The 24,140-nt window shown below is 41.9% G+C and overlaps 1 protein-coding gene across 1 annotated transcript in view; it reads left to right on the forward strand.

Moving 5' to 3' along the window:
• The window catches only part of LOC109912788 (polypeptide N-acetylgalactosaminyltransferase 5), a 69,034-nt gene that overhangs the window by 13,683 nt on the left and 31,211 nt on the right, over window positions 1-24,140 (forward strand). The window contains exons 2-4 of the mRNA XM_048599019.1: window positions 2,649-2,815; window positions 6,640-6,759; window positions 13,441-13,576. Coding sequence (XP_048454976.1) covers window positions 2,649-2,815; window positions 6,640-6,759; window positions 13,441-13,576 — 423 coding nt within the window. The remainder of the gene's footprint in view (window positions 1-2,648; window positions 2,816-6,639; window positions 6,760-13,440; window positions 13,577-24,140) is intronic.

A 24,140-nucleotide genomic window follows, 5' to 3' on the forward strand; every position in this document is an offset into this window, starting at 1 on the left:
CCTACCTACCAGCCTCATCACCCCCCCTCTTTGCCCTGTCCGTCTTCCCTGGACTGACCAATCCCCACCCTAACTCCCCACCTACACTCACCTTTGTTGGCTCCATCCCCGCCTCCTTGACCTGTCCGTCTCCTCTCCAACTATCTGCTCCTTTATCCATCTTCCATCCGCCTCCCCCTCTCTCTCTATTTATTTCAGAATCCCCTTCCCCTCCCCCGTTTCTGAAGAAGGGTCCAGACCTGAAATGTCAGCTTTCCTGCTCCTCTGATACTGCTTGGCCTGCTGTGTTCATCCAGCTCTACACCTTGTTATCTCAGATTCTCCAGCATCGGCAGTCCCTACTATCTCCCAGTCTGATCTTGTCCCATTTGCCAGCATTTGGCCCATATCCCTCTAAACCCTTCCTATTTCATATAACCATCAGTTTCCTTTTAAATGTTGTAATTGTACCTGCCTCCACTATCTCCTCTGGCAACTCATTCCATACACACACCACCCTCTTCATGAAAAGGTTGCCCCTTAGGTCCCTTTCAAATCTTTCCCCTCTCACCTTAAACATATGCCTTGTAGTTTTGGACTCCCCCACCCTAGGAAAAAGACCTTGGTTATTCATCCTATCCATGCCCCTCATGATTTTATAAACCTCTATAAAGTCACCCCTCAGCCGCCGACGCTCCAGGGGAAATAGCCCCAGCCTATTAAGCCTCTACCTATAACTCAAGCCCTCCAGCCCTGGCAACATCCTTGTAAATCTTTTCTACACCATCTTGAGCTTCACAACATCTTCCTATAGAAGGGCGACCAGAGTTGTACGCAGTATTCTAAAAGTGGCTTCACCAATGACCTGTACAGCTGCAACATGACGTCCAAACATCTATACTCAGTGTTTTAACTAATGAAGGCAAATGTGCCAAATGCCTTTTTCACCACAGACAATTTCACATTTTTCTACATTATACTCCATTTGCCAACATTTTACTCACTTATTTAATCTATTACTATCTCTCTGTAAATTGTTTGTATCCCTTTTCCAACCTGTCTTTCCAGCTATTTTTGTAGGAGCAAATTACTGCAGATGCTGGAATCTGTACTGAAAACAACAAATGCTGGAGATTGCAGCAGGTCAGGCAACATACATGGAGAGAGTGCAAGCTAACATTTTGAGTCTAGATGACTCTTCGTCAGAGCTATTATTTTTGTTATTTTGTTTTATCCCCTATTTCTGACCTCCACCCATATGGATTCTTCATCAAGCGATCCACTTCGACTGTAACTCAGATTTTGCTTACACCTCAGCCCACATCCCTGACTTGTGACTAAATGGTGCACACGGGGTACAGTAATATTCTGATTGTACTCCATGGCCTGGCTGAAGTGCCAATAACCAGGTCTTTGAGACAGTCATTCATCTTAACAACTTGGCCCTCTTTTCTGTTTACATCTGCATCAAGGTGTCCTTGGAGAGAAACCATGCCCTGTTCACCTAAATGTTCGAGACCTTTTGTGACCAGTTGCTGTCTTAGGGGCTAGAGTGCATCATCAGTCTCCAAAATATTATTTTAACTAGATAGCTTTCTCTTACATTTTGTCTTGTGTCCCTCAAGAGAATATCAGTAGTCACCTGCATTTTTGTCTCCTTCTCAGGCTGAATAAGCTGGGCCCATTTTCCCTTGGAGCATCAGAAACTGAGGGGTGACCCTTATAATCATGAGGGCCATGGATAGGGTAAATAGACAATGTCTTTTCCACATGGTGCGGGAGTCCAAAACTAGAGGGCATAGGTTTAAGGTGAGAGGGGAAAGATTTAAAAGGGACCTAATGGGCAACTTTTTCACGCAGAGGGTGGTGTGTGTATGGAATGAGCTGCCAGAAGAAGTGGTGGAGGCTGGCACAGTTACAACATTTAAAAGGCATTTGGATGGGTATATGAGTAGAAAGGGTTTAGAGGGATGTGGGCCATTTAGGATATCTGGTCGATATGGACGACTTAGATCGAAGGGTCTGTTTCTGTGCTGTACAACTCTATGACTCTATGAGGTAGCCTTGGCTAATATTGCTTACACTACATATGTGGAAATTATTGTAGTTGATGGTTAAACTTGTAACAGAAATAACTACATCTGAGAAATTAAATAAACAAAGCTTTTCATTTGTTTTATTATAGGAATGTGTAAGATGAAGGTCTAATGAAATAACTACAGCATTTTTTAATAGGAGTGAAGATTGGATAAATTGAGGGTGTGTAGTTTACAAACCTGCACAAATCATAGCCAGCAAAACATAAACTGGTTCACCCAGCTCCTTGCCTACAATTATCGTGTTCTATGTATTACTAGACAGTCACTTCCTTCCTGAAGTCATGTAAACTCCTGGAAGTGAGTAGATCACACAAAAATTCAGAAAATTTTGGAAAGTTGTTCTCTAGTTCCTTTAAGTGATTTAATCTAATTCAGGAGGTTACTTAGATTTGATCTGTATGCAGCATATTTACCTATGATGTGAAGCAGATTCAGTTCTCTCATTTGAAGAAATCTTTTGAATTTAGAGAAGAATCAAGAATTGGTGGAACTCCTTTGTATCTAAACAACAATGCACATGCCATGACTCCACTGTTTAAACTTTATACCCCTTGGACATATTTGTTCCAGGTGTTCCAACCAGGTAGTTCACAACAACCTTCCAACGACCAGCATCATCATGTGCTTCGTGGATGAAGTGTGGTCCACACTTCTGAGGTCAGTTCACAGCATCTTCAACAGATCACCAGCTCATCTCATTAAAGAGGTTATCCTTGTGGATGATTTTAGCACCAAAGGTAAGAAAAAACTATTTCAGTCAATGTAACTAAAGCATATATTTCTCAAAAGACTCCTACATATTATTACCTTAAAATGCGAGTGAAATGGAAAGAATTAGTCGTTCTGAAACCTAAATAAAACACTTTTGCTTGTGAATGTCAGTTTCTGAATTGTAAGAATATTTTTCTGCTACTGTTGAGGTCTCCTGGAATGTTTCTATTTGCTGTGTAACCACTGAACTGTCCCTATATTACATAGTAGGGGTCGTGCTGCTTGAATTAGCAACAATCTTGCTGTTATAGAAGTAAACTTAAGAAATTGCATTCTTTCCAAATATTTATTGTGAAGAATTTCCTTGAACAGATCGCCTGATCAGCCTCCAAAAGTTGGTCAAAAACTCAGTTTGTCACTGGCATTTCATCCAAATTTTCACTGAAATTACTGCAACCAATTTGGAAAATTGCCAAGGAAATATCTAGCTATTCTATACTCTATCGGCTCTACTAGTTTGAGTTTTACTTGTCTTAGAGTCATAGAGTAATGCAGCACTGTAACAGGCCCTTCAGCCCATCACATCTGTGCTGACCAACAAACGCCAAATGGCACTAATCTCATTTGCCTTCACTTGGTCAATAGCCTACTATGCCCTGACATTTTAAGTGTTTGTCTGGATGCCTCTTAAATGTTGAGAGGGTACCTGCCTCCACCATCCTCTCAGAGGCAGCACGTTCCATATTTCTACTACTCTGGCTGAAAAAATGTTTTCTTCGATCCACTTTAAACTATTTACTTCTCACCTTAAACTTTTTCCCTCTGGTCTGAGACACATCTGCCATGGCGAAAAGATTCTCATGATCTAACTTGTCTATGCCTCTTATAATTTTTATACCTCAATCAGATACCGCCTCAGCCTCCTCTACTCTAGGGAAAATGAATGCAGCCTCTCCAGGTTCTCATCATAACTGAGCTTTTCCATCCCAGGCAGCATGCTGGTATATCTTTTCTGCATCCTCGCCAGTGCAATCGTGTCCTTCTGATAGTGTGGCAACCAGAACTACACATATTATTCCATCTCTGGCCTCACCGATATTTTATAAAGTTGTAACAAAATTTCCTTGTTCTTCTATTCTACACCCCAGCCAATGAAGGCAAGCACCTCATTTGCCTTCTTCACCACACTGCCTACAAGTTCTGACACCTTTAGGGATTTTTGGACTTGCATACCAAAATCCCTTTGTTCCTCAGCACTCCGTAAGGACCTACAGTTCATTGTGTAAATCCTTACTTTATCAGACCTCGCAAAATACATCACCTCAGACTTATCAGGGTTAAATTCTATCTGCCATTGCTCTGCCCAATTTACCAGCCGATCAATATCAAGTTGTAGCCTGAGACCATCCACCTCACTATCAACAGTACCACCAATTTATGTGTCATCTGCAAACTTATGAATTATACCTTTTACTTTCAAATCCAAGACATTAATATACATAACAAATGGGCAGGGTCCCAGTACCAAGCCCTGTGATACACCGCTGGTCATAGACTTCCAATCATAAAACAACCCTCCAGCATCACCCTTTAAATCCTATTTGCGAGCCAATTTTGGATCCAATTTGCCAACTTGCCTTTGATCCCATGGACCCTTACGTTTTGGACGAGCCTTTCATGTGGGACCTTGTCAGAAGTCTCACTGAAGTCCATGTAAACCACATCAATTGTACTGTATATTTAGCCACTTTTTCAAGAAACTCAATTAAATTAGTCAGACAGGATCTTCATCCAAAATCATGATGCCACAGTGGTTAGCACAGCTGCCTCATAATGCCAGGGATCCAGGTTCAATTCCAGCCTTGGGTGACCGTGTGGAGTTTGCATGTTCTCTCCATATCTGTTTGGGTTTCTTCTGGGTCTCCAAGGATATTTTCCTACAGTCCAAAGATGTACACGTTTGGTAGTTTGCCCCAGTGTCTCCAGAGATGTACAGGCTATGTAGATTTGCCATGGTAAATGTGGGGTCACGAAGATGAGGTGGGTCCTGGTGGGATGCCCTTCAAAGGGTTGGTATGGATTCGGTTGGCCAAATGGCGACTTTCCACACTATAGGGATTCAATAATTATAAATCCATGCTGACTATCCCTGATCAATCTCTGCCTTTCCAAGTACTGATTGATCCTGTCTCTCAGAATTTTTTCCAATAATTTCCTCACCACTTACGACAGACTAACTGGTCTGTAATTTCCTGCCCTATGTCTGCTACCCTTCTTGAACAAAGGAAGCACATTAGCTATCCTCCAGTTATCTGTCATTTCATCTGTGACCAGTGAAGTAAATATCTCCACCAGGGCCCCAGCAATCTCCTCCCTCACCTCCCATAGTAGCCTGGAGTACATCTCATCAAGCCCTGGGGATATGCCCATTAAGACATCTAATACCACCTCCTTATTAATTTTAATAAGCTGTACAACCTCACCATTCTAGCTGAATTCTGTAGCTACAATGTCTTACTCCTTTGTGATTATAGGTAAGAAATATTCATTTAAGACCTCAATCACATCCTCTGGCTCCATGCATAGATTACCCCTTTGGTCTCTAGTAATTTATTCTATGTTTGATTGAACCTTGCTTCTGACTTTCCATCTGCTCTGTACCCCATCCACCTCCCCAAAAGCAAGGGCAAATCTCCCAGCAAGGATTTGGGACACATTCTGGTTCAGGTGTAACCTGTACAGTTTATACAGGTCCCACCTACCCCAGAAACTGTCGCAGTGATCCAAAATTCTTATGCACTCCCTCCTACACCATCCCCTCAGCCATACATTCATCTGAGCTTAGCCGCACATTCATCTGAGCTATCTTCCTAGTCCTTTACTTAGTAGCAAATGGCACTGGAAGTAATTTAAAGATTACAACCTTAGTAATCTTCCTCTTTAATCTACTATCTAAGTCTTTAAATTCTTATTGCAGTTCCTCATTTGTTTTTTTACCCATGTTGTTGGTACTGACATGTAGTACGACTTCTGGTTGTTCACCCTCCCCCTTCAGATTGCCTTGCAGCTGCTCTGAGCCATCACTGACCCTGGCACCATGGAGGTAACAAATCGGTCAAGAATCTAGTTTACGACCACAGAAGCATGTGTCAGTTCTGCTTACAGTTAAGTCCCTATCACGAGAGCTGTCCCAATCTTTTCCTATTTGCCCTCATTATGAAGTTATTCAGTCCCTGTCTTTGTGTGGTCTAGAATCTTTCCTGCTGCCGCTGGGAACTCCTGCCAGTTATTTGTTAAAATTCCACTTCTGCAAAATTCCTAGGGTTGCCCAGGAATTACTTCCACTATCCTTCCTTGAAATGGGTCATCCTCATTCCTAATGGCATTTTTTTTGCTCCACTGTAATACAATGGAATCCCATTGGAACCAATTTGAACTACCCATCTGGCAATTCCAATGAACTTACACTCTTGATTGATATTTTGGAATCAAAGTGTAAAAATAAATAGATTTTTTTTATTCATTAGAAATAATAGTGAAATTATTAAAAATTGATTCTCTATTATGCAGTGAATAATAACTTGGAATATTATATTGTTTAATGAGAAACTAAATCACTTACATTGTCAGTTGCTATGTCGGATATATGGCATTGAATTATCATCTTTTCTTCCTTAACTTCCTCATTTATTTCATGAGCGTACTTCTATCGAAATTCTTTTTGCATCTGAAGTAAGAAAGGTTATAAATACAATTGGATATCTTTTTAGTGTCCAAATGCAAAAATATTATCAAATTATTTCTTTGAGAAATCAGTTAACCAAGAAATTCTGCTCTTCTACTTATATAGAATATCTGAAAGAAAATTTAGACAAATACATGTCACAATTCCCAAAAGTTCATGTTATTCACCTCCGTGAACGTCATGGTTTAATACGAGCCAGACTTGTAGGTGCGGCTGTTGCTACAGGTATAGTGTGCTTATTTTTCTCTAATTTGTTTTATTTTTGTCATTTATCTAATGAATCATTGAGGTAAAGAGATTCGATTGAACTTCCCACTATTCACTGAAATGATAACATGTCAAGATTTTGTGTTTAAAAAGAACTTCTATTGTATAAATGCCTAATGACAAAACATCATAAACTAATCACTTGTTTAGGTTTGTAGATATTAAACATTTTAAACATCCAAATGAAGTTTTGTACAACTCTTCTACAACTGAAAACTCTCAATTTTGTTATGCTACTCAGTCTCTTATGTAGATTATGATTTCTCCTGGAACCAGTCCCCAAGGGTTTTACTTCTGTTCTTTTCCTTTTCTATACAATCTCCCACATTGAGAGTTTCCCTCAGGGTTTTCCTTCTACCCCCAACTCGGCAAACATCCCTGCTTTGTTCCACTTCACCATGAATGTGGTTTACAAACTGAGCGTGAACTCCGAGCCACATTCCATTTAGTGAACAATAGAGCCAGCAGTTTCTCTATTTAAGGTGCAGGCTCGGCCAACATCTGTCTTTTGTTCATTTCCCTCAATTATCTGCAGGTCAAGCAACATTAAGACTACAACAGCCTTCTGTCAGTGATATCTCCAGATGCTCAGATAAACCTGTAATCTGATCCCACAATATCCTTCTCTGTCCTCCACTCCATGTCACCATGAAACTCCTTTAATTCTGTGTGCAAGCTGAAATAGTGATCAACTATATCTAGTAACCACTGCTTTTCATCTTCGAGTCAAAGGAACAGGTTCCAACATAACTATTTATTCCCCAATTCTCATAACAATTTTTGGGTTTTATACTTAGCCCTCTTGTCGCAGACTTGGAAACATCTGTCATTGTCTCCAGGTGTTAACATTTAACATCTCTCTTTCAGTACCACCGTGTAACTCTTACTGAGTGACCTGGTGTACTGCCAGTCATATCCCAGCATAGGTCACATGACTCCTTTTATTTTATTCTAATTTTGCAGTCCAAAGCTATGAAAATCCTTTAAATCAAAAGATTTAGTACTAAAATACAATTAGCATGTAAACCTCACATTTGTAACAAACCTCTTTGGCCATCAATCTCATTTTCTTTCATTGATAAGCACTGTTTATCCTTTATGAATTATGTTCAGTTCTTGAAGGAACATGTTCAATGTTGCTGTCTTTTTTGTGCCCTCATGTAAGTTGAATAAAATGCAGAATATCTCTTATTTTAAAACTTACTCCAGACTTGGTAACTGCTTGTACTAACTGATTGTGTTATGGAACCACCAAGACTAATGCAGATAGATTAGGTGCCAGTTACCTGCTTACCTTTATCCATCAGGCAATTGCCTAGAAAGAGGGAGAATATATAGTGAAGAAAAATATTTTTTTCAAATGGCCAAAAGTTGTAAATTTCTGATATTGCAACAGAACTTGTACTGACATTTATAATGGAATGGAATGGAATGGAACAATATAATGCAAAGAGCAAATGCTAGAAATACTCAACATGTCTGACAGAGTATTAATATTCAAGGTAAACCTTTTGAATATTACATATTTGTTTTTGCTTTGAGCTGTTGGTACATACTTTGTATATTTTCAGCAATTTCTGTTCTTTTTCTGTGAAATCACGTAGACTGGGAGATAACTGTGTCTACCCTGTTGCCAGAGTTTGACTAGAAATATGGTGCAACCATCATTTAGGTGCATAAGATGAGCTTTACCCCAAACTTGTGCTGAAATAATGCCGAAGGTGCGAGGGCAACTGAAAGGAATTTTTTCTCTGTAGTCTGAAAGTTGATGCTTTTTCACAACTTAAGTTTGCTTATGTTCATTGACCGATGTGCTGAGAACTTTTAGAGAAAAATGTTTTCTAGCTAATTGTTCCTAAATCATTTATCTTTAAAAGGGAGGCAGTGATGTATTGGTCTTATCACTGGACTAGTAATCTAGAAATCCAGGTTCATGAACTGGGGGACAGATAGTGCAACTTGAATTCAATTAATAATTTTGGAATTGAAAGCTAGTCTGGTGGCAGCCATGAAACAACTTCCATAAAAACCCATCTGCTTCATTAATGTCCTTTAGGGAAGGAAACTGCCATCTTTGCCTGCTCAGGTTTTACATATGATTTCAGGTCTAGACTCTTAAATATCCATGGCCTAGCAAACTACTTAGTTGTCATGAACGGCTACGAAGTCTGATTTTTTAAAAAAAGCAAATAGATGGACCATCTGGTATTGACCAAGCCAATCAAGTCAACAGTTGCATATACAGCCATACAAACCCTGCAAACTCCTCCTTTCTGACACCTGGGGACTTGTGCCAAAATTGGGAGAGCTGTCTCACCAATAATCAAGTCTTTCTCACAGAATCTCAGATTTTACAGATATTGTCTCAAACAGCACCATCATCAACCCTGGGTATGTTCTCAGCATTTACTTTGGACCAATGAAAGCTGATGGCATCGCATCAAACATGACGAGGAAATCACCTGCTGACTACCATCACTCCCCCTTTTTTCATTGAACACCACTTGGAGGTGGCAAGAGCACAGAATGTACTCTAGATGAGGGAGTTCAATGTCTATGGCAAGTGGTGAGGGAACCAACTAAAGGAAAATTGCATTTGACCTCATCCTCACCTAGCTCAGCTCAGATGCATCATCCATAACAGTATTGGTAGGCATGTTGGTTGTATAGTCTTGTGGAGACAGACACCATCCCTACATTTTAAATAAAGCCTCCATCTTGTTGTATGGGACAATCATCATGCTAAAACGGAAGATCTTGCATTGATCTCCAAAATCAAAACTTGACAACCATTATGCATTGTGAGACAGCAGCAGCAGAATCGTATTAGTCTACAGCCTGTAACCTCATAGCCTGGATTATTATCTTTACCACTAAGCCAGGTATCACTCTGGTTCAATGAAGTTTTCAGATAGGCACATGAGGATTAGCACTAGTAATAGCTAAATATGAAGTGCCATCCTGGTGAAGCTACCACACAGGATTACTTGCATGCAAAGCTGCATAAGCAGCATGCGACAGACAAAGCTAGGCAATCCCGGAACCAACAGATCAGATCTAAGGTCTGTCAACAACTTGCAGAAGGAGAAGGCATCACAAATATACCCATCCGTAATGATGGGTGAACCCAGCACGTCCAGGCAAAACACAAGGCTGAAGCATTTGCAAGCATCTTCAGCATTTTATGTCCCTCTCTCGTACCCTCTCTCAGCCTCGAATACCCTACATCAACCTCTGACTCCTGGCCTCTGAACTGCCTCAGTGTTTGGCAGGAGCGCTAGCAGTCAGTGGCTAAAGTAGGGACACTGGCAACCAGTGGGCCAAAGTGGGGACGTCAGTGACCAGCAGCCGAGGAGGGGAAGCCAGCTGCTCAGAGCAAGGACGCCAGCGATCAGTGACCAGAGCAGGCAAGCCAGCAGCCCAAAGCGGGGACACAAGTGACCAATGGCCAGAGCAGGGATGATAGCAGCTTGGTATGGGAGCGTGGCAGCAGCCAATGGTCAGACCACATGGAGGCACCCTGCATTGGTCTGCTGTGGAAAGCCTTTGGAGAGACACTGTGATATTTGTCTTTTAACTTTGCTCCTTGTTTTTTCTGGCCTATGGTCATACTGTGTATAACTAATGTAACTTTTTTCTTCATTTCTCTATTCTGTACCTAGGTGCCTTTGTACCTAAAATGGCGCTATAAGTGGCGACTTATAAACTTTTCACTGTACTCATTTGAGTACCTACGACAATGAAGCTAATTCAATTCAATTCAGTTCAATTCAAATGGATGATCCATGTTCCCTCCTGAGGACTCCAGCATCACAAATGGAAGTCTTCAGCCATTTTGATTCATTCTATGTGATGTGGAGAAATAGCTGAAGACACAGGATGTTGCAAAGGCTATGGAACCTGACAATATTCTGTCTATAAAATTGAATACGCCAGAACCTAGGCTCCCCCAGCCTAGTACATGTACAACACTAGCAGCTACCCGCCAATGTGGAAAATTGCACAACTATCTCCTGTCCGGTAAAAAGCAGGACCCATCCAACCTTGCCAATTACCGCTCCATCAGCCTGCAAAGTAGTGGGAAGTGTTGTCGACAATGCAGTTAAGTCTCATACTCTCAGTGACTCACAGCTTTGGTCCACCAAGCCCACCCAGCTCCTGATTTCATTACAGTCTTGGTCAAAACATGTACAAAAGGACTGCCCTTAACATCAAGGTAGCATTTGACCTCGAAGGATCCCAATCAAAACTGATTTGAATGGAAGTGAGGAGAATATCTGTCCGCTGGTTGGAGTCATAACAAGAACAAGGATGGTTGTGGTTGTTGGAAGGCATACATCTAAGCCATAGGGTTGCTGCAGGAAGTCTTCAGCATAGCATCCTAGCCCAGTTCTCATCAGCTGCTTCATTAATGACATTCCCTTCATCATAAGGTCCAAAGTAGGGACGTTGGCTGATGATATCACAAATATTTTGCACAATTTATGACTCTTTGGATACTGAACTGTCCATGTCCAAATGCATAAAGACCTGGACAATATTCAAGCTCGGAGTGGAATGGCTAGTAACATATGTGTCATAGAAATGACAGACAATGACAATCCCCAACAACAGAGAATCCAGATATTGCCTCTCTACGTTGGGTTATAGTACCAAAGCTGTATCACCCAGTATCAGCATCCTAGAATTTATGATTGATGAAAAACTGAACTGGACCAGCCAAATAAATATTGTGGCTACAAGAGCAGTTCAGAGGTTCAACTCTGTGGCAAGTAACTCACTTTGCGACTCCTCAAAACCTATTGATCAAATACAGTGCACAATACAGGAATGCGAAAAGTATTCTTCACTTACCTGAATGACTACACCTCCATCGAAACCCAAGAAGCTTGACACGATCCAGGTCAAAGCAGTTTGCCTGACTGATATCCCATTTAACATCTTTGTCATTCACTGTCTCCACCACCGATGTGTAGTGATAGCAGTACATAACACCTACAAGATGCGCTGTAGCTTACCAACTCACCAAGGCTTCTTAGGCAGCATCTTCCAAAGCTATAACCTCTACCACACTGAATGTCAAAGGCAACAGATACATTGGAACATCATCACCTGCAAGTTCCCCTCCAAACCATATATAATCTTAACTTAGAACTATATGGAAATACAGAAAACAGGATAAGGAGTAGGCCATTCAGACCTATGAGCCTCCAACACTGTTCAGTATGATCATAGCCGATCATCCAACTCAGCATCCTGTTCTCACCTTCTCCCCATATCCTTTGAGCCCTAAGAACTATACCTAACGACACTTTCTTGAAAACATTCGATGTTTTGGCCTTAACCACTTTCTGTGGCAGAGAATTCCACAGGCTTACCACTCAGCAGGTGAAAAAGATTCTCCTCATCTCAATCTTAAATGGCTTACCCTGTATCCTTGGACTGTGACCCCTGATTCTGGACTCCCCAGTCATCGGGAACATCTTTCCTGTGTTTAACCTGTCTAGTCCTCTTAGAATTTTATAGGTTTAATTGAGATCCTGTCTCTCATCATGTCAGTCCTGCCATCCCAGGAAATCAGTCTGGTAATTTTTGTTGCACTCCCTCCACAGCCAGAATATCCTTCATCAGATAAGAAGACCAAAACTGCATGCAGTTTTGTGTGGTTTTACCAAGGCCCTGTACAATTGCAGCAAGACATCCCTGCTCCTATACTGAAAACCATTTGGTACAAAGACTAACATACCACTTGTTTTCCTCACTGCCTGCTGCACCTGCATGTCTACATTCAGTAACTGGTGTACGAAGACACCAAGATTTTGTTACACCATCCCCTTTCCCAATATATCGTTAGTCAGATAATCTAGCTTCCTGTTTTTGCTATCAAAGTGGATAATCTCATGTTTATCCACATTATACTTTATCCACCATGCATTTGTCCACTCATTCAACTTGTCAAAAATTTTTAATATTCATTCACAGGATGAGTGCGTCACTGACCAGGCAGTATTTATTGCTGATCCCTTATTGCCCAGAGGGCAGTTCAGAGTCAGCCACATTGCTGTGGGTCTGGAGTCACATGTAGGCCAGACCAGGTAAGGATGGTAGTTTCCTTCCATAAAGGACAGTAGTTAACCAGATGGGTTTTTCTGACAATTGACAATGGGTTCATGGTCATCATTAGATTCTTAATTCCAGACGTTTTATTGAATTCAAATTCCACCGTCTGCTGTGGCAGGATTTGAACCCAGGTCCCCAGATCATTATCTGGGTCTCTGAATAAGCAGTCTAGCAATAATACCAGTAGCCCATTGCCTCCCCAACACCCTGAAACATCTCTGTATCCCCCTCACAGTTCAACCGTCTACCAAGTTTTGGGTAATCTGCAATATTGCAATTTCGTTACTTCTGTTCCTGCAAAATCCTAGAATTCTCTCCCAACTACACCATATGGACTTCAGCAGTTTGGGAAGGCAGCTCGCTATCAGTTCATCAAAGGTAATAAGGGATTGGCGCTAAATGCTGGCCTAACCAATGATGCCTACGTCCTGTCAATGAATGGAAATAAAAGGTATTCATAATCATTTTGAAGATTGCATTGTATAAATCGAAAGCTCACACTTCCTTTTTCACTTTTAGGTGATGTGCTGACATTTTTGGACTCCCATGTTGAATGCAATGTTGGCTGGCTGGAGCCACTTCTAGAAAGAATCTATTTAAAGCGAACAAAAGTAGCTTGTCCTGTGATTGAAATCATTAATGATGAGGATATGAGGTATATTTCTGGATACTTTATATTGGCTGTGTGACATCAATAGAATTAACAGTAGAGTATTGGGATTTTTTTCAGGTGCACTTCTAATGACCACATGAACTTAAGGAGAATGTTAGCTGAGACCCTAGATAAATACATCAATGTGGCTTCTGAAGTTACATTTATTTGTAAACAATGCTCAGTAGAAAATTTCCTACATTCAGTTTCTGCAACAAAGGGTGGAATTTTAGAAGGTCTGAGCAATGTGGACGATAGAGGGATATGTGGCATGATCAGATGAGAAGTCCCAAAAGCCATCATTTATGGTTTCAACAAGTAATGTGTCAAGACTTTCACTAGGCTGCTGTGCATTGCCAGTTGATGGTGAATAGTGCTTGTTAAACACATTTTGATGGCACATCTCACCTTATTAATGTTCATCCTGCATTCTTAACAAACTTGCCAAACAAGCTAGGGGTCAGGAAAACTCAACATGGAAACAAGTGCAAGCAGCTGATGGATACAGTTCACCACTTGCTCCGATCAACCTCCATGTTGCCAACAACCAAACCACAGACCAGAGCACCAACCGTATGTGCCTTCCTCCGTAAACATTGGCATGCTGCATCCAGCTACCACTTTGGACCATCTTGGTATCTCTCCGATGCATTGTCAGTACACTCTGGAAACATAGATTTGCATTGTAAGGCAGATTGGCATTGAAAGGCTGCAACAGTGACACTTTGCACAGGCGCCGTGTTCAAAGAGTGGACTAGGCAACGTTTCAGGGCTAACAAGGTGTAAAGCTGGATGAACACAGCAGGCCAAGCAGCATCAGAGGAGCAGGAAAGCTGACGTTTTGGCTCTAGACCCTTCTTCAGAAGTGGGGGCGGGGAAGGGGTTTCTGAAATAAATAGGGAGAGGGGGGAGGCAGATAGAAGATGGATAAAGGAGAAGATAGGTGGAGAGGAGACAGACAGGTCAAAAAGGCAGGGTTGGAGCCAGTAAAGGTGAGTGTAGATGGGGAGTTAGGGAGGGGATGGGTCAGTCCAGGGAGGACGGACAGGTCAAGGAGGCGGGATGAGGCTAGTAGGTAGGAGATGGGGGCGGGGCTTCAGGTGGGAGGAGTGGATAGGTGGGAGGAAGGACAGGTTAGGGAGGCAGGGACGAGCTGGGCTGGTTTTGGGATATGGTCGGGGGAGGGGAGATTTTGAAGCTTGTCAAGTCCACATTGATACCATTGGGCTGCAGGGTTCCCAAGCTAAATATGAGATGCTGCTCCTGCAACCTTCGGGTGGCATCATTGTGGCACTGGAGGAGGCCCAGGATGGACATGTCGTCCAAGGAGTGGGAGGGGGAGTTGAAATGGTTTGCGACTGGGAGGTGCAGTCGTTTGTCGCGAACCGAGTATAGGTGTTCCACAAAGCAGTCCCCAAGCCTCCGCTTGGTTTCCCCGATGTAGAGGAGGCCACATTGGGAACAGCATCTCAGGGCTGCTTGCTTGCTGTCTTAACATTCACTCACATAGTACTTACCAGTATGCCTGCCACATCCATGTCTTGCGTTGCCTCGCCACTTACCATGGTATCACAACCAAGCAGCTTGCCTTGCTGCTCAGCAGCATTATGGGGATCCACATCTTGTTGTACAGTAATGTGTAAGGTCAGTCTCTCACCTGCTTCATGTGCTAATAATTTATGTAGCAGGCATGCTGCATGTGTAGCAAGCAAGCAAGCAGCCGTGTCTCAAAGTCTTAGGGGAATTGTCCTCACTGAAGTCCACGAAGGTAACCACTCATTCAAGCAGTCCCAGCACAGTAAGTCACGAGGCAGCATGCCATACCAGTCCAGAGGATTGGCCGTAGATAAACTTCCAGTTTGGCTTTTGTCAGTCAGGTGATCCATACTTCCTCAGTCTAGGGAGTCGGATATGTTCTGTCCTTTGACTCCTTAGTAGCCAGTCAGGGTAATGTAGAACCAGTCAATGGAATGGGCACATCTTGTCTGCAGCTGTCCAGTCATGTTGGTCAAATAATCACAATCAGTTTGTCAGATCCATCCCCAGAAAACAAAGGAAAAAAAGAATGGGTGGGAGAGTTGTAGAATAGGGAGGATGTTGATGCAACAAGTTATTCTTCTGCACTTCAGGTTCTGGAAAAGGGCACAGTTCACTTGTGAAGGTTGATGGCGGGGGAAGATATGATTAAGCACGGATTGGGAGGAGGAAATCGTCCACTGTACGGAGTATCCTGACTTAAGTTGGAGGAGTGGGAGGTGGGGAGGAGTGCAGGGCATAACTACAGTTGACATGGTCACCCCATCTGCCATGGATTGAGTGGGAAAGGTAGGCAGGAGTGGGCACGTGGATGAGTTGGAAGGGGACTTGGGAATGTGTGAAGTTTGTGTGAATTACTGGATGTGATACTAATGAGGAGAATGTGGATGTTCGACAACTCACTGCATATTCAGGCTGAGGCTGGAAGCCACAGTAGAGGAGTGCTCACTGTCACCTTCTAAAGTGATGTAAATGAAAAGTGTGCATTAGTGAAGAAAATGGCTGCAAACCACACTCGCTTTGGGCAGGCTAAGTGCCTCCACCTGTGAGTGAGGAGGCTGCAGCAACCACCCATCATAGGGCTTTTAAAGGGAAAGAACATTGGTCACAGAGCCCGACGATGTACAGCACACAGGCATGCAAGCTGTCTACTCCCAGGTGTTGACCCTCTCTGTGTGTTGTAGTTCCCTGGCACAGCCACTGTTGATTATTTTATTGATAGCTACATCTTTGCACACAGAAGGACTGAAACACAAGGGACATCATGCTAGACCTGCTGAGCTTTCCCAGCAATTTCTGTTTTTATCTCGGATTTATGGCATCCGCAGTTCTTTCAGTCTTTATTTAAATGTGAGGGATATTGGATGAGGAGGTCAGTGGTCCCAGCATGACCCATTGCTATGTACACACATTGTTCCTCCTGCTTTCAGATGGTGCAGTAGGCACTGAGCACAGACTGAGAGCCATTAAGCCTCGACTAGTGGCCATGAGGTGATGCCAGATGTTGTAACAATACGTATAGCACTTACGCAGAAAAACTAACATGTAAGATTAAAGGACAAATATTAATGCATAAGCTGAGGATAATGTACTAGCCATTGTAACCCAAGCCACCAAAGTGCCTGCAATAATTCTTCCTCTTTCTCTCTGTCACACTACATTGCTATCAGTACTCCCTTGTTTTGCAGCTGGTGGAGCCTGCTTGGCTGTGGATCCCATTGGTCCTGCAGATTTGGTGGGCAATCAAAGGGATCCTTGTTTGTCGATGGGCAAAACATGACAAGTGTCTTCTTGCCAGAGGAAAGTTGACTCTCCTCGGCTTGAATTTCCAAGAGTCAGGGGATGTGGGCGAGCAGGATGGAGATGGAGGGCCAGCCACCAGTGTTCTGAGTGAAAGCTATTGAGGGGCCTGTGTGTCGTTCTTCCTTCGACAGGGTGCCTCCTGGCATTGCCCTGCTTCCTTGTGAGGAGAGGGCATCTGGAGTGGAGTCAAGATTTCCTGTCACCCTATCTCCATGCCTTTGATCCTGAGGAAAAATGGATGGGATAATGCATATCTGCAGCATGCTCTGAGGGCGCTAGTCTTGGCTCTTCATGGTAGCTGCCATATGGCGTAGACAGATGATCACATGATTTGCTGCATTAATGCAACTTTTGGGCATTGAGGTTTGTTGCATCTTAGATGCCTGTCTGGCTGCTGCTGCTCCACCCTGTGTATTTGGAAGACGTGCCTGATCACTTACATTATACGGATATTTCCTATCTGGGGCTGAGGTGCCTGGTATCTGGCAGTCCTCAGAGTGCTGGTGGCCTGGGGCATTTCTTCTTCATCAACCTCTGAGCTGTTGCAGTGAGGTGCTCACCAGCATGTGCTCCTACACTTTCTATGCACAACTTTGAAAACAAAGTGTCATTTTGTTGTTGGCTGCAGAAGGCAGCATTGCGGATACTTCCTCTCAGACCGCTGAACTGTCATCTTCAGAGATTCAGGCAGGTTCTCCCGCATGTTTCTCCACAGAGACCACGGGGAGCCTGCTGCAAGACACAAGAGAGAGACTGTATCGCAGCCAGTATTTAGAAGTTGTGTGCAACGAATAAGATTGTCAATGCAGTTACTGAGATAGTGGCAGGACATGTGTGTTTCTGTATCCCTGCAGGCATAACCCCAATCTTCTGCAAGGCAAGGATTCTGTACTCGTAGTGGGTGATGTTCCGAATGTCAGGCATCCCCCACTTGTACAGCCTTGCTGTGGCCTGTTCTGTAATGACAGAAATATTGGAAATGAGTGAGATAACAGTGGGTGACACAGCTGTTAGTGTTGATGCATGCAGGGGAAATGTAGTATTCTGATTGGATAAGGAAGTAGCTTGAAGAGTGTGCGGGGATCATGGAAAAGGGGATTGGGTGAGGTGAGATCAAGTGAGGGAGGTTTTTGCATACAATTGAGAGAGTGGCAGGGCATGAACACAGGTGCGAGGTGACTGCATTAGCAGAGAGAGAGAGAGAAAACAGCAGTGAGAAGAGTGCAGAACTTACTCTGGGAGAGCAGAAAAGGTCATTGATCTTTTTGCACCACTGTAGGCTATTCCTTCACACCCTGGAAATGGCACTGACCTGCGTGGCAACCATGGACTAGGCTGGCAGGGTCTGGTAGCATGAGCTCCACTGCCAGTCCTCTGGAAAATGGATGCATCCCTTCTAGACTACAACATTCACCAGGACCTCCAAGTCCTTGTTAGAGAATCATGATGCCATCTTTCCCTTTTCATCATGTTCTGACTCTGTCCTTAACCGAGCAGAGGAACTTCAGATTGCTGGTAACCATTCAGGTGCGCAGGAGTCTTTTAGAGTTAACATCTAAGAAAGAGAAAAACCGAAATAACTGTGGATGCTGTAAATCAGGAACAAAAACAGAAGTTGCTGGGAAAGCTCAGCAGGTCCAGCAGCATCTGTGAAGAAAAATCAGAGCTAACATTGTGGGTCTAATGACCCTACCTCCGGGTCCCTTGAGTAGGGTCATCAGATCCAAAACATTAACTGTTTTTTTCTTCACAGATACTGCCAGACTTGCTGAGTCTGTGTGTCTGTGTGATTCCAGTCTTTCAGTGGATTGTACTGAGTGACAAGTTATTCTGGAAATGGCCTGTGCAGTGGACATTGGACATTGGACATGAGAGATGCCATGGGGCATAGTAGGTCATTAATGCAGCAAGTCAAATGAGATATAGTGATAAAATGTGATCGTTCTCACTGAAAAAAAACCTTCCAAAATAATTTGATGCTACGGAGACTTAGCCAAAACAAAATATGTACCCCAATATACTTGTGTAAGTAATATCCCTAACTTTTATTCAACCTTAATTTGATCTTAGTGGGCATGGTTCAATTATGGTTATGATTCTAGATGGGACTTAAAATATTATTGGTTTGGTAGAAATAAACATGTGTTGTGTTTTCATTACATTCATGGATTTGTTAGAGTTTTTAAATTCATTCATGGAATGTGAGTGTTGCTTGCTGGCCAGCATTCATTGTCTCTGGCTAATGACCTTTCAGTTTTTACTAGCATTTATTTTCAAAGCTATAAATTGCAAATATACATTGTAACATAAGAAACGATTGCTTCAACAACATGAATTGCCCTCAAACGATTAAAATATCCCAAGGTGCTACACAGTCAGATAAAATTGGACATGGAACATGGAAGAAGACAAGTCAAAGAAAGACATTGGTTTCAAAAAAAGAGGAGAGAGAGGTGGAAACAGTAAGAGAAGTAATTCCAGATCCTAGGACCCAGCAGCTAGAGGTTCTATTGCCAATAGTGGAGCATTTTTTAAAATTATTCATTCAAGGGAATGTGGTCGTCACTGTCAAGGGCAGTGTTTATTGACTATCCTTAATTATGCTGGAGAGGGTGGTGATAAGCTGCCTTCCAACCACTGCAGACCTTGGGTTTTAAGGGCACTCACAATACTGTTAAGAGAGTTCCAGGATTTTGACCCAGAGACAGTGAAGGAACAGAGACATAGTTGCAAATTAGGATGATGTTTGACTGGGAAATTTGCAAGTGGCTAGATTTGGAAACACATGGAGGGGCAGATGATGTCTGGGAATCAGAGTTTGAATCCCACAAGGGCAGATTTAAATTTGAATTCAATAAAACAAAAAAAAAAAATCTGGAATTAAGAGTTGAATGACGACCATAAAAACATTGTCAATTGTCAGGAAAAACCCTTCTGGTTCTCTACTGTATGAAAGAAAACTGTTATCCCGACCTGGTCTGGCCTATATTTGACTCAGGACCCAGAGCAATGTGGCTGACTTAACTGCCCTTTGGTCAATTAGGGTTGGACATTAAAATGTTGGCCTGATCAGCGATGCCTATGTCCTATGAATGAATAAAAGAAAATAATGCCCTAGATTCTAGAACAGTTTCTGTGGACTGAAATGCCCAACCAAAATGCCACCTTCAAGAAAGGAAGAAGAGAGAAAAAACAGGAATTATAGATCAATTAGTCCAACTTTAATAATAGGGAAAATGGTAGAACTCATTAATAGATGTGTGATAACAGAGGTCTTAGAGAGAGTAGCAAAAGAACTGGTGAACACAGTGTATATGGATTTTTAAGAAAATTTGATAAGGTGCTAAGCAAGTAGTTATAAATTTTTTTTAAAAATGGGCTTGTAGGATTAGGAACCATCTTTTTGGATGGATCAAAGTTTAGCTAACAGGCAAAAGGGAGAGAGTTCCAGAATTAACAGGTAATTTTAGGTTGATGGACTTTAAATGTGGTACCGCAAGAATTCGTGTACGAGCTGCAGCCATTTTGTCCTGGTTTTTTTTTTTAAAAGTATGAAGAGAGGTTTAAAAATAATTATGCCTTTAAAATAAAAAAAAATTAGGGTAGAGGCTATTTCCTTGACATATTTTGAGGGGGTTTGGTCTAGTCCATAACGTGCAACATAGCTGGATATGTCAACTATTTAAAGTTAGGTGGAGAGTTAGCTGGGAGGAGGGTGTACAGAAACTGCAGAATATATAGAAATTTCATTTTGGTAGAAAATGTGAAAAAGCAAAACCTTTTTAAAATGGTGAGGGACTAAAAATTGTTAATATTCGTAGGGACCTAGGTATCTTTTGTACAAGAATCACAGAAATTTACCACATTGGTACAACAAGAAATTAGGCAAGCAAATAGTATGTACGCTTTTGTCAGAGGGATTTGAGTGTAATTGTATAATGTATACTTGAGACCATACCTGGAATACATCTTACAGTTTTGTTCTACTTATTCAAGGAAGCCTTGTAGGGACTAAGATTCCATAGGCTGAATTTATCAATGAAAACATTCTGGAGGAGAGATTGATTAGATTGGGCTTGTATGCCTTAGAATTTAGAAGAATAAGATGTAATCTCATTGAAATATATAAAGTTGTAAGGGATTTGACAGAATATGTGCTCGTAAAATGTATCACCTGGTTGAAGAGTATGAACAGGATCACATTTGCAAACTAAAGTCTCTGCCATTTAGGATTTGTGTGAGGAGAAATTTATACACCAAAGGGTTATAGATGATTGGAATCTGTACCCAAGGGAGCAGCAAATTCTCAAGATTGGATATATTCAAGACAAAGATCAATAGATTTTTGCATATGAAGGAAATTACAGGTTGAGGGGAAAGTTCAGGAAGGTGGAGTTGAAGGAGAAGATCACCCATGATTGTATCAAATAGCAGAACAGGCGAAAAGACCAACTAGACAATTCCTGCTCCTATTTGTTGCATTCTTATCTTGGCGGATTGTACAGCTGGAGGAGGGTACAAAGAGAAGGGCAAGACTATGAAAAATTTATAAGCAAATGATGCAAAGTTTAAAATTGAAGCATTGTTAGATCACAAGCAATGTAGGTCTTTTCACATAGGGTGATGGGAGATGTGATTGGTGGGAGCTGAAAAAAGGGTCAAAATAATGTTCTTTCAAAAGACTGTTCAGATTTTCTGTTGGCTTTTTTTGATTTTCAGGGGCTCCTTTTTCATTCTCATCAACTCATTATATAATACATCATGCAGAAGCAATATCTTCCCTATTTGAAAACCTTCTATATACATGAGGTAAAAACCAAAAGAACGGCAGATGCTGTAAATCAGAAACAAAAGCAGAAATTCTGGAAAAGCTCAGCAAGTGTGACAGCATCTGTGGAGAGAAGTCAGAGTTAACGTTTCGGGTCAAGTGACCCTTCCTCGTTGGTATTTGGACTCAAAAAAAGTGTAATGAAATGTCCCTGGCACTTCCCATGAGTTTGATAAAGCAAACTATGATGCCAACCACAAAAAAGATTATTTGATCAGATATTGGTCAAAGATGTAAATTTTGAGGAGTTTTTTAAAGAATTAAAACGAGGTAGAGAGCTGAAGTAATATGCAGAAAGCCCAGAAAAAAATGGAGCAATTAAAATTGTACATCCACAAAAGGCAAAATTTGAAATGTATGAATATCTTAGAGAGTGCTGGGGTTAGAGGAGACTACCAAGCCAAGGTGGGGCAAAACATTGAAGGAATTTGAAAACAAGGATGAGAATTTTAAGGTTAAGTCCGAGTAGAGATGGGGCAGTGCTAGACCTAATGCTAGGGAATGAAACCGTTTGAGTGGTTGAAATGTCATGAGTGAGAATTTGGGGAATAGTAACGATAACTCTAAGATTCAAAAGTCATGGAGAGGAATAAACGATAGTGCAGAAGTTAAGTGCATAAATTAGAGGAAGGCCAATTTCAATATCATTAGACAGGATCTGGCAAACAGACTAGAAGCAGCTATTTGTAGGTAAGTCTGTACTTGAAAAGTGGAAGTCTTTTAAAAGTAGCATCGTGAGAGTTCAGGGCCAGCACATTCCTCTAAGAGTGAAGGGGGAGGGCAACAAGTCCAGGGAACTGTGGATGTCAAGGGATATCAAAGATAGATAAAATTAAAAAAGGAAGTATATGTTAGGTGCAGAGTATTAAAAACAGGGATTCAGAAGTAAAGAGAGCGTAGGAGGGTGCCTAAAAACGAGAGTAGGACGATGAAGAGAGGCCACAAAATATCTTAGGATTAGGGAATCCCCAAGGCATTTTATAAATTTATTAAGAGTAAGAGGATTACCAGGGAAAGAGTGGGGCCTATTCAAGACCAAAGGGGTTGTCTGTACATGAACACAGAACATGGGTGAGGTCTTAAATGAATATTTCTCATCTATATTCACAAAAGGAGAAAAACACTGTTGCTGGAGATTTTATTCAGAATGATGAGGTTCTAGAGATGTTAATAATTAATTAAGAGGATAGAGGGTATTTTAGGAGGCATAAAGGTGTATAAATCCCCAGCAACTGATGAGATTTTTCCCAGTTTGCTATGGTAGGCAAAAGGAGGAGATTGCTGGGGACCAGGTGGAGATATTGAAGACTTCGCTAGCCACAGATGAAGTGCCAGATGACTGGAGGAAAGCTCCTGTGGTTCCATTGTTCAAGAAGGGTGGCAGGGATAGGATGGAAATTACAGACCAGTTAGCCTGATGTCAATGGTGGGGAAGTTATTGGGAAAAAAAAGTTCTGAGGAACTGGATTAACCAACACTTGGAAAAACAGGGATTGATCAAGGATAGTCAGCACAGATTTATTGAAGGGCAATCCTATCTGATTAATTTAATTGAGGATGGTGCAGTTGATGTCATTTACATGGACTTCAGTAAGGCCTTTAACGAGGTCTCACATGGAACACTCATCCAGAAGGTAAGAGCTCACGATATCCCAGTCAGCAAACTGGATCCAAAATTTCCTTGCAAATAGGAGGCAAAAGATGATGGTGGGGGATTGTTTTTGTGATCAGAAGCCTGTGACCAATGATGGATCACAGTGATCAGGGCTGGGGCTTTTGTTGTTTGTTATGTACATTAATGACTTGGATGTGAAACATAGAAGGTATAACTCAAGTTTTCAGGTGACAGGAAAATTGATGGTGCTGTTGATAATGGGGAAGATGGTCTCAGGCTACAGTCTGATATTGATTGGCTGGTAAATTAGGCAGAGCAATAACTGATGAAATTTAAGCGTGAGGGGCATTTTGTGATGTCTATTAAAGGGAAGGATTTACACATATGGTAGGTCCCCAGGGTGTACTAAAGAACAAAGGGACCTTGATGTACAAGTCCATATATCCCTGAAGGCATTAGAACAAGTAAACAGGATGGTGAAGATAGCATACGTGATGCCTGCCTTCATTAACTGAGCGTAGAATACAAGAGTAGGGAAGTCTTGTTTCAATTTTATAGAGCATGGGTTAGGTGAGAAACATATGTGCAGTTCTGGTCTCCACACTATCAGAAGATCGTGATTGCACTGGCAACGGTGCAGGGGAGATTCACCAGAACGTTGCCTAGTATGGAAAGTTTCGGAAATGAGGAGAGACTAGATAGGCTAGGTTTGTTTTCCCTGAAGTAGGAGGTGGTAGAGGGGTTATTTGATTGAGGCATTACAAGAGACATAAAAACAGAAATTG

Source organism: Rhincodon typus, chromosome 7, assembly GCF_021869965.1.
Source record: "Rhincodon typus isolate 14 chromosome 7, sRhiTyp1.1, whole genome shotgun sequence".
Taxonomy (NCBI): Eukaryota; Metazoa; Chordata; class Chondrichthyes; order Orectolobiformes; family Rhincodontidae; genus Rhincodon; species Rhincodon typus.